General features: G+C 34.8%; 2 protein-coding genes across 2 annotated transcripts in view; one reads left to right on the top strand and one right to left on the bottom strand.

The window, feature by feature from the left end:
• LOC114331100 (neprilysin-1-like) overlaps positions 1-12,423 on the top strand; it is a 43,386-nt gene that overhangs the window by 6,017 nt on the left and 24,946 nt on the right. The window contains exon 4 of the mRNA XM_028280568.1: positions 6,320-6,481. Within this exon, the coding sequence (XP_028136369.1) occupies positions 6,320-6,481 (162 nt within the window). The remainder of the gene's footprint in view (positions 1-6,319; positions 6,482-12,423) is intronic.
• LOC114331102 (major facilitator superfamily domain-containing protein 6-like) overlaps positions 1-12,423 on the bottom strand; it is a 101,470-nt gene that overhangs the window by 68,611 nt on the left and 20,436 nt on the right. The window lies entirely within an intron of this gene.

The raw sequence follows: 12,423 nt of genomic DNA, 5'->3' as shown, positions 1-12,423 counted from the left end.
CTGTTCTAGAAAAGTCCTTGCCGATATCAGCATCCAGTTCCAGTCCCGACAAGGTTTCAAGGAGAACCATTTCTTAAGGAGGTGAAAATGTAATGCCTATCCCAATTCTGACACCAATATAGTACTTTTAACGGTCTTTTAATTTATTAATGAATTTTAACATCTAGTTTATCAGGTTTTTATTTTAATTTATTTACACTTGTGTAAATTGGTGTAGTGCTGTTATCTTAACACTGTCGTACGCGGAATTGAAGTCGACGAATAGGTGATGAGGTTCAATATTGAATTATAATTTTCCCGCCAGGATCTATTTTATTGAATGAATCTTGTTAATTGTTGATTTTTTGGAGTAAATCCGGCCTGGTATTTTCTTATTACACAATTGTGTAAATTTGTAACTTTTCTTAAGGAATATTTGCTAATTCGTGACGTGAAAATAATCTGGGAAAAATTGGCAAAGAACAATTTTGTAGAGTCAGACGATAACGGGCTGAGACTAATAAACTTTTCAACCACCAAAAACATGATAGTAGGAGGTACAAGATTTCCCATAAAATGATACACAGAGGAACATGAAAATCCACTTACAATGAAATCGTTATCCAGATAGATCATATCCTGATAGATGTGATAGATGCAAGCCATTCTTGCAATTACATGGACATCTGAAGCTACCGAGGTCAAATTCAAATTCAAATTCAAAATATCTTTTATTAAAAAAATTGTAAACACAATTATAGCAAATTACCACAATTGAAAAATAAGTGTAATATACGTACAAAATTACAATTACAACTACTATGAGTTAAAAGTTAAAAGAGTGGTGGGCACTCAATAAGAAAGGAGTCCCTAGTGAATATGTAAAGATTGTGAGGGATATGTATGAGGGAGTAACGACTAGTATTAGGACAGGTGTGGGAGAGACTGATAAATTTCATGTGAAAGTAGGATTGCACCAAGGCTCGGTGCTTAGTCCGTATTTATTCTCATTAGTTTTGGACCAGATAATAGCGAAACTACAGGGTAACATTCCATGGTGCTTAATGTATGCTGATGATGTCGTGTTAGTAGGAAATACTGAAAGAGACTTAGAACAAAAACTGGAACAGTGGAGACAAGCTCTGGAGGAAAAAGGTTTAAAACTTAGTAGGACAAAGACAGAGTATTTGCAATGTTCATTTAAAGATGGAGTTACTACAAATAAAATGGTATTTTGGGATAGTGAACTGTGAACTGATTGTAAAAAGCAATAGTTTTAAGTACCTGGGATCGGTATTACAGAGTAATGGAGAAATCGATGGAGATGCATGCAGTAGAATTAGGGCCGGATGGATGAAGTGGAAGGAAGTGAGTGGTGTGCTGTGTGACAGGAAAATTCCAATGAAGTTGAAGGGAAAATTCTATAAAACAGCCATAAGACCGGCTATGATGTACGGAACTGAATGTTGGGCAGTGAAAAAGAAAGAGGAACAACGAATGCATGTGGCGGAAATGAGAATGCTTAGATGGATAAGTGGAGTGACAAAAAAGGATAAAATAAAAATGAATATATTAGGGGAAGTCTAGGTGTGGCACCAATTGATGCCAAAATGAGAGAGCATAGGTTGAGATGGTTTGGTCATGTTCAACGTCGAGACGCTAATCACCCAATACGAATAATTGCTGAAGTGCAGATTCCTGGAAGGTGTAGGAGAGGAAGACCAAAGAAGACGTGGGGGAGACGATTAGGCAGGACATGTTGGTAAAGGGGATTAATATTGATATGACCCAAGATAGAATTGTATGGAGAAATGCAATTAGGGAAGCCGACCCCGCATAGGGATAAGGCAAAGAGAATGATGATGATGATGAGTTAAAAGTTAAAATGTGTGATTTAAAAACTCATACACAGAATATGGTTCTAAATCCAATAAAATGCTTTTAATTTCAATTCTAAATATATTAAAATTCTGTTACAATTTAATTCTAACAGGTAATTTGTAAAAAAAAAAATTATACACGAATATGTAGGTCCACCCATAGATGGTGTTTCTTCAAATGGAAGAAATTAGCCGAAGAATATCAAACCTATAGAATATAGAAGGATAGACATATGAAAAAACACAGTTAATGTGAGTAATGTGGATAACCGTTGAAACAGAAAACATTGAAACCATTACGAGAGAGTATAGAAAACCAAACCAGTTTAAAAATACAAATGGTTTGACAACGACTGCCAAGAAGTAATAATAATAAAAATAGAGCATATCTAAAAACATATCAAGCAGAATTAACAAGAAGAGTAAAGGAGGAATGCCTGGCCTTAAAAAGAGAAGAAAAATGATTACATTTGCTAATATCTCAATCACTCTTCGTCTTTAAGTGTCGTTTCCCAATCGGATGTTGGATATCATCATCACTAAGTATCTTTACTCTATTACTGCTGCTCCGAAGATTTCTATGGAGCTGCATTTAAACCAGTCCCTTAAATTCTTCAACCAGGATACTCTCCTTCTTCCGATACTTCTTTCTCCTGATATTTTCCCCTGTATTACCAGTCTTAGCAGTTCATATCGCTGCCCCCTCATTACGTGTCCCAGATATTGTAACTTTCTTATTTTTATTGTGTTTATTATTTCATATTTTTTGTCCATATCTCGCAATACTTCCGTGTTAGTTTTCTTCTCTGTCCATGCTATTCTAAGCATACTCCTATAACACCACATTTCAAAGGACTGTATTTTATTTATGTGTTCTTGCTTCAATGTCCAGCTTTCAAGTCCATATTGCAGTATCGAAAACACGTAGCATCTCAGAGCTCTTAGGGTAAGAACAGAACAAGTGGGTCGAGGTGGAGGTGTAGGTCGCGGTGGATGCTACTAGTTAAGTCGCGGACGATGTCGACAGCACATAGCAAGGAGGTCACCTGCGCTGTCAGTCGAGCTAAAACCACTATCAAGTGAAATAGTTTAATTAAATTTGAATGACAAAAAGACTCGTGCTTTTGCGATGTTGTGTCAGTCAAGTGATGATAGTGATGAAATATCAGCTGTAAATAATCAGATCCTCCTTCATATTTCAAAAATTTATTATATTTAATTACTTTATAAATTCAAAAATAAACTGAATACAAAAAAGGGATTATATAAAAAGTATCAACTCCACTAGCGAAGCGTCCATGTAACCACTGTTACCATTGGTAACAGTTAAAAATCTTGCAAATAAATATTTTATGACGATGAATAATTTTATTTACCAATATGTTTAAAATAGAAATATATTATTATGTGGTAATAGTACCTAACTCAGTAAATAGCCACTACTCGTAGACACGAAAATATTGGCGAGTTTATGTGACTCAGTTGCACTTTATTATACTCTGTTACCAGACTCATTTCTGGTTACAATGGTTATATACCCACGCTGGCGCTCGGGACCGGCTAGTGACTGAAAATTTTGAAGAAGCGAAGGCATAAACGCGCTGTGTATCAGTAGCGCTGTTACCAGATTTAAAATTGGTGACAGTACCTATAAAAAGTGTGCGTGCAGTTAACCATGGATGAGTGTCGCTTCTTAATCGATCAACTACTTGAAAAGTAATTCTCCTTGTATAATTTTGAAGAAAAAAATGAGATTAAAAATGAAAGACCTATTTTAAACAATTTAAAAAAGGAATCAACAAAAGTAGTTCGATATTTTAAATTTAGTTGGTACAGTGAAAATCCTTGGTTATATTATGGTTGCAAGAAAAATATACTTTATTGTTGGACATGTCTTCTGGGTTCTACAGAAAAATGGGTGGACCAGGTTCACGATTTAAATAGTGTTAGATTTTTAAAAAGGAGACATGAAATTTCTCCGTTACCTACATGTAAGTATACCCAATTTGATTCAGTTTGGCAAAACAAAAATCAAAAGTTCTCTTAACCAAGCTTTTATAGCAAATATTGCTAAACATAATGAGTTTGTTAAAAAAATAGATAGGTATATCCTTAGCACACTTATAATAGATACTGTATGTTTTTAGGCCAAACAAGAACTAGCGTTTCGTGGTCATTTTGAGTGCGACGACTCTGACAATCCAGGCAATTACAGGGAATTGTTAACATTAATTGCCAAAAAAGATCAAAAATTTTGTCAACATCTAGAAACATCTGTTTTTTCGAGAGTTTCAAGTGATATACAAAATGATATTATTGAAGCTACACTCACCGGCACAAAATTCCGCCACGCAAAATTTTTGATTAAGTTTGACAATTTATAACTTTATTATTTGTGCTCCGATTTTCAAGATTCTTACACCAGTTTGTAGGTACATGTATTCATGTTGTTTGGTATTATTCCGGTAACAACAAATTTTGCTTGCATGTCATTGTACAGGGGTTAAAGGAAGCGTTGTATTTTCTCCTAATTTTAAAAAATTCTGTGGAAAAATGGAATAGCTGATTTTGTTTCATAGTCCTGTCATATATTCCCGGAGGCATCACCAACATTTTATTTTTTGAATTATCCGAATATCTTTTTTTTGTATTTCTGTAAGATCTGTACCATTTTTTGTAAATAAAAACACTGATTGACTCATACAATTGAGGTTGGATTGATAAGATTAGAATGGACCGCATGCAGCCCAGATCTCAATCATATTGAGCATTTATGGGATGAATAAAAAAGCTATTTGCCGTCATCCTAGGCCTCCAGAAAATTTGATACAGTTATGGCCCTGGTAGAGGAATATCGGGCTATTCCCCAGACAAGGAAAACACATCTTTATTAGATGCTAAACAGATTGCGAGCAGTCGTTGCTGCAAGAGGTGGACATAACCGCTATTGAATTGTTTTGTTTTATTGTTAAATTTGTTTTGTTTTGTTAATTTTAGTTCGTTTGATATTTTTAATTAAATAAACCTTGAAAGCAATGTTTTTAATAACAGCTCTTACAAGAAAAGAGATATTCAGATAATTCAAAAAACAAGACTTTAGTGATACCTCCAGGATAATACAAAAGGAGTATGAAACAAAATCAGCCCTCCAATTTTTCCACAGAATTTTTTTAAGTTAGGAGAAAAAACAACGCTTATATTCACCCCCGTATAATGCCATCTTACCAAAAATTTTTGTTACCGGAATAATAGCAATTGACATCAATACATGTACCTACAAACTCGTGCAAGAATCTTTAAAATCGAAGTACAAATAATAAAGTTATAGATTGTCAAACTTAATAAAAAATTTTGGGTGGCGGAATTTTGTGCCGGTGAGTGAATATATACATTTTGTCATATCTTCATTTTTTTAAATAAGATTTTTTGCATCTGGTTTTGGTAACACTTCAGAAAAAGTCACGCGTCGCCACTGATCAACTCAGATAGCGCAGGTAATGACAACTTGGCTTCGAACAAACCAATCACAGGGAAGCATCCTTGTGGGTCGCGCAGTAGACATCCATGTAAAACAAACTCATTTTATTTTCAAAAGCATCGATGTAAACCTCCTGGATGGCATCGCGCTAAACCTCCACCGCGACTTACCTGCTCTGTTCTCTTCCATTCACAACAATGTGTTTGTTTTACATGGATATCGACATCGACCGCGACCTCCACCTCCACCGCGACCCACTTGTTCTGTTCTTACCCTTACTCTGAGTTCTATTCTAAGGTCTTTGTTGCAGAGAAATTGAGAAGTTGTTGTTTTAAATTGTTTTAAAGACAGTTTTACATTATGCTATTTTCATGCTAGGCAAGAGCCATGCAAGACCAATCACGCTACTGCGCATGCCCACGCGCTATTTCCATGCAATTCCTGTGCTAGACGAAAAATTAAAACATGTTCTATTTTTCATGCTATTTTGATGCAAGTCCTGTCAAAATTCATGTTGCCAATATGACAAAATGAATATATTTAATTATGTACTTAAATTTCCAAGTGAAATATCTAAAGTTAATATTTTGATATATTTCTTCTATTGGCAACAATGAAAGTGGTATCCAAAATTGCACAGAAATAGCTCTGATGTAAAAAGGTCAAGCTAGGCAAAAGATATGCCATGCAAGACGGACTTGCATAGCCTTGATGTAAAGCTGCTTTAAAGAAATTTTTACAAACGCATTTCTTGCTATTTGTATCCTGGCCCTTATTTCTGTTATTTGATCATTAATGTCTGAAAACCAGGTACCTAGGTATTTGTATTTATCAACCCTTTCTATCGGTACATTTCCCAAATGTACGAGTATGTTTGTTTGTATATTTGTTTTCTTTGTTATCATGTATTTGGTCTTTTTATATTCATTTTTAGTCCATTCTCAGCTACAACATGCCAAATAATACTAAGTTTTGATTTTAGCCTCTTCTTTATTAGCAGCAATGGATCACAATGTCGATCCATGTGTAGATTTCTTTCAGTATGCTTGTGGTACTTGGAACAAGGTTCATCTCATACCCGAAGATAAAAGTTCGATCAGCACGTTCGAAGTAATGGCTGATCAATTACAGGTAATTCTTAAAGGTAAGAATTTTTAAAATACTCTAATAATTTAAAGTTAAATTATTAACCATAGAGAGTGAGAGGTAAATACAACCATAAAACCACGTGCATTTCGAGCAGATATGTGTATATACATATGTGTATATCCTTATCAATTTTTATTTCCTTTAACATCGAATGTTCATCGTAATGTTAAAAATTTTAAATGATTAAATAATGTAGTTTAACGGCCTTTTGACCAATATCTGTGGCTCGTTTCAACTAGTGATGTTGAAAAAGTAACTATTCGTTACAAAGTACTCGTTACTTACGATTACTATACAGAGAGGCAAATCGTTACTTTGATTACTCTGATTACTTCATTATCTCGTACCAATCGTATCAGAGCGAGAACGACTATTGTATCTACAACCAGTACACTTGATTACTTTCTAGGCTGACCGGAAAAATGTGGAAATGATAATGTTTCTACAGTATGATCAACAACTTTAATTTTGTATGTATTGCATTGGTTTTATTAGGCCATGGCATTTAGGGGGGGCATACACAGGCCCGGCCCCAGGGGTGGGCGAACTGGGCGGCCGCCCAGGGCGGTAAATTTAGGGGCGGCAAATTTTAGAGGACGGCAAATTTTTGAAATTGAAGAAATAATAAATTATGTTTTTAATATTAAAAAAAAACAAATTTATGAACAAAAGCGGCGAAACCAACGACAGTCACCTAGGACTATCATCAACATCCACATCTGCTGCCGCCCCCTCTCAGTCCAACGACAGTCATCTAGGACAATCATCAGCATCTACGTCAGCTACTGATGACACTACTACTGTTTACTATCACAGGTAACCATGTTATTATTTATTATGATCCAGCAAAGTGACCCAATAAAATTAATGATTTTGTTAGAACAACTTTGCAAGAACTTAACAAGAAGCCCCCACCAAAATTATCCGTTGCAGAGGCTCAATTGTGCCCGAAAGATAATTCCGATTTCTAGACAGATGCCCGTAGATTTATTTACAACTAACTACTATAGTTACAAAATTTACAATGGTGAAACTCTTGAGAGAAAGTGGATAATTTATTCTAAGACAAATACTTCTGTGTATTGGTTTTTCTGTAAAATATTTTCTAATGTCAAAATTAAATTTAGTGAAAATGGATATAATAATTGGAAACATATGGCTGACTTTGTCCAGCCACTCTAAGTCTCCAGCTCATCGACAGTCACAGCGACAGTGCAAGAAGCGAACTAGCAGTTAGACAAAAATCGGACTGAAAAATTTGATTCTGTTTTACAAGAGCACATTAGGAGAACAACGAATGGTAGTAACAATCAGCATCACTACTTGGGAAAACGTATTCAAAACGAAATTATTGAGCTCCTCTATGACCAAATTAAAAAAAAATTTTAAACTTATTGAAATCAGCAAAGTATTATAGCATAATCTTAGATTGTACATCTTTATATTTCTGGAGTGGAGCAGATGACTATTATTGTACGTTTTGTCGATTTAGGTTCCTGTCCTTCACAAAGTGTAAAAATTGCAGAACATTTTCTTAGATTTGTGCCTGTACTTGCAACCACTGGTTTGGGACTTATAGAAGTTATTTTGCAAAAACTGAATGAACTGGGAATACCTTTGGAAGATATGAGAGGACAAGGGTATGATAATGGGGGGGGGGGAAACATGAAAGGGAAGAACTTGGGACTTCAAAACAAAAGTTTGAAAATAAATCCTAGAGCATTTTTTGTCCCATATTCTAGCCTAGCCGTTCACTCAATTTAGTCGTGAACGATGCTGCTAAAGCCTCACAGTTTGCAGTTTTTTTCTTTTCCTTAGTGACAAAAATTTACAACCTTTTCTCAGCATCTATTTATCATTGGGCTGTACTGAAAAATCATATTTCTAGCCTAAAATTGAAACCTTTCTCTGAAACTAGATGGGAAAGTAGAATTGATGCCATTACTCCCATCCGATACCAAATTGAAGAAATCTACAATGATTTTGTAGAAACGACTATCAATAAAAACAACGATAAAATGGTTGCCCATGAGGCAAGTTGTTTGGCAAATCAAATTCGTGATATTACTTTTCTTTGCTCTGTGCTAATATAACATGACGTTTTACTTCACACCAACGTAGTCTGCAAATCACTAAATAAGTATTGATATGGGAGTGTATCAAGCTGTAAGTTTATTAGAAAAAACGGAAATCCATTTTAGGTCTCTCAGAAGTGATTTAAAATTCCAGGGCTATTTGACAGACGCAAAAGAGCTATCATCAAAGTTAGAAATCGAGAATCCGAAAATCGGAGGCACGCAGTAATAGAAGAAAGAGAAAAGTGAAAAATGATATTAAGTTTAGTTCTATTTAAAAATTATAGACACAACTATTAATGCATTAAGTGATAGATTTCAGCAAATTAAGAGCCATGGTGAAATTTTTGAGTTTTTGGGTCTACCAAGGGGGCCGGCTGTCGCCGATCTTGCCCAGGGCGGCAAATTCCCTAGGGCCGGGCCTGGGCATACAAAATACCTACCTACTGAGAAATACGATTTTCGATATGATTACCGTTACTCAAATACAAAAGTAACAAAAGTAATCATAGTAATCAAAGTAACGAGTACTGTCAATGAATACTTGTTATATCGGAATACCTATACAAAATACCTACCTACTGAGAAATACGATTTTCGATATGATTACCGGTACTCAAATAAAATACAAAAGTAACAAAAGTAATCATAGTAATCAAAGTAGCAAATACTGTAAATGATTACTTGTTATATCGGAATACCTATACAAAATACCTACCTACTGAGAAATACGATTTTCGATAATATCATGATTACCTCATATTATGATTACCGGTACTCAAATACAAAAGTAACAAAAGTAATCATAGTAATCAAAGTAACGAATAATGTAAATGTTTACTTTATACAAAAGTAACGATTTGTAACGAATACTCGAAAGTAACTACATATAATCAACATCACTAGTTTCAACTACCGATGTACCGACATACTTAAACGATTGCACTGATGATGGCCTGATACGACCGAAAACGCTCTGTAATGGTCTTTACTAACCCATTTGGATAATTAAAAAAATAATAAAAATTTAATATACTATTTATTTACACTGAAAGTTTGTCACTTTATTAGTAAGTTTTTATAACTATGGTATACAGCCAACTACAGGGATTTCACTTTTAACACATTCGCTGCCGATCGAAGGAGATGGAACTCGGTTACGAGCTATTCTGTTGAACGGCACCTGACTGAAGTAACCATATCACGCGCTGGCACGTGATCGGCAAAGAATGGGTTAAATATTATTTTATATCCTGTGTTCAGCAAGCTATCTCTAAGTTTTTCCCAATTTTCTCTTTTTGTCATTTTGACTGCCCGTTTGCCTACGTTTCTCTTTGTAATATATACTTACTCCTTTTGATCGTTTTCTATAAATTTTTGGTTGCATTTGTTCCAGGTAATTCTTTTCCTTCATTACTATTTTGATTTCTTCATTCCACCATTATGTCCACCAATTTAATAAAAATATTATGCCTTTTGGTGATAAAAAACAAGTTTGATACGCCACACTTTTTGAGCCCCCTGTATATTAAAATAGTCTTAAAATATACTCCTTATTCACCCGCGTATCACTGAATATATAAAATGTTTACCCTTATCCATAATATACCATCGTGTCACCGGTGACACACTCTGTTTATACAAAATGGTCTTTCCCTGCGTTCATAAGTTCACTAGGTACTGGCATTATGTATTATTCAAGTTATTTTCTAATATCTCCTCAAAGCAACCGTGCCCTCAAATGCGTCTCCAGATGATGAAATATTCATTAAGGGAGGGTTGCGTATTCATCCCTTTACGATATTTCCGAATTTGGCTTCTTTTTATTTTGTACTCTGCATTTTTTTTTATTTTTTTACCTTTTTTCTTAAGTAAGGAGTAAGGAGAAACTTAAAAAAATATTCTAAACAGAAGCTATACAAATAAGTATTCTAAGTAAGTATATTCTAAAAGGTTTCACACAGAAAGTCTAAAAGATAACATTTTTAGAAATTACAATTAACAAAAAACAATAGTTTGAGGAATAAATCAGATGAATAAAACATGGAGATCCCACATTGACCGATTTATTTAATATAATGTTGGAAATATTAATCAAAGATTCTACAGACTTTATGTTAATAGACGGCAATGTAGAGGTTTTACAGAAGAGTAGTATGTACTAGAGTAGAGTACAATACTTCGTCCTGGACTGCGTTTGCCTGCTATTTTTCCTTGCATGATATTTTGTAGCAACCTATATTTGGTACCTCTCATTATATGTCCGAAATACTCCAGCTTTCTCTGCTTGATGCTTTTTATGATCTCGGTAGTCTTGCTGAGACGTTCTAGTATTGTGGAGTTTCGAATCTTCTCCACCCAGGAAACTTTTAAAATTCTTCTACAGCACCACATTTCGAAAGCCTCAAGGCAATTTAGATCGATTTTATTCACAGTCCAGGACTCGACACCATCAAGTAAGACCGAGAACACGTAGCAGCGAAGTATGCGGATCCTCAATGCCAATTTTAGGTCTCTGTTACATAACAGCTTGGACATCCTTCTAAAAGCGGCTCTAGCCTGCTCTATCCTAGATCTAATTTCGTCGTGACTTTCTGCCTTACAATTTAATTGCTGTCCAAAGTAAACGATTTTATCAACTTGTTTAACTTTGGTATTATTTACATATATACATGGTTTTATATGCTGTTGTTTACTTATTACGAGTATTTTGGTTTTCTGTATGTTCAGATCCAGACCTGCCTCCCTACAACTCTCAACGACACTATCAAGTAGTGTTTGCAGATCTTCTTGACTAGAATCTAGTACTACTGTATCGTCCGCATATCGCAAATTATTGATGACTTCACCGTTCACAAGTATTCCTTCTTGTTTTTCAGAAAGTTGTTTTATGAAAATTCTTCCGGAGTAAACGTTGAAAAGCAGGGGTGACAAGAGGCATCCCTGCCGTACTCCTCGTTTAATATTAAGAGCCTGTAATTCCACACCATATACTAAAGCTGATGTTTGATTCCAATATAAATTTGCAATTATTCGAACATCTCTGCCGTCCAAGTCAATGTCTTTTAGAGCTTCGATCAATATAGAGTGCATAGCACGATCAAATGCCTTTTGGAAGTCAATAAAACAACAGTATATGTCTACAGATATATCTCAACATCTTTGAGCAAGTACGTTCATTCCAAATAGTGCCTCTCTCGTTCCAAACCCGTTACGGAAACCAAACTGTGTGTCATCCAGGTATTTCTCGCATTTATTGTAGATACGACCATGTATTTACCTTCCGAAAAATTTTCAATAAATAGTTTAACAAACTGATGGTCCTATAATTAGCACAGGTTTTTGCTGCTGTCTTCTTATGTAGAGCTATAAACAGTGAATTAGACCAACTATTAGGTAGTTGTCCGCTGGTATAAATGGTATTGAAAAACGAAGTTATAGCCTCTAAAACATTGCTATCATATTTTTGTACCTTCGTTAACTCACAAATTGAGCACTAGGAATCAAATTAATTGGATTTTGACCTAGATCAATTGACGTGTCGTGAAATGCATATTGTAGATTCTCCCCGTCTAACCATTTATCGTCCATTTGCTTTGAAAACTGTGGAACACTCGGATTCAGGTTGTAACCAGAATTTGTTTTTCAGCGTAAGAAATCTTTAAATCGCAGGTTCTTTGTATTTCGTTTTGCTTGAAAGTACAGTCGAACCCGCTTATTAGAGTACCGGTTATAGGAATATCCCGGTTTATGGAATATAAATTCGAGTTCCCGAAACGTTTCCATTTACTCCTTAATAAATTTATCCGTTTATTGGAATACGTATTAATAAAGGAATACCGCTTATTAGAAGATTTTTCAG

Source organism: Diabrotica virgifera, chromosome 5 (assembly GCF_917563875.1).
Source record: "Diabrotica virgifera virgifera chromosome 5, PGI_DIABVI_V3a".
Classification (NCBI taxonomy): Eukaryota; Metazoa; Arthropoda; class Insecta; order Coleoptera; family Chrysomelidae; genus Diabrotica; species Diabrotica virgifera.
This window is presented reverse-complemented; position numbering and strand designations above follow the sequence as displayed.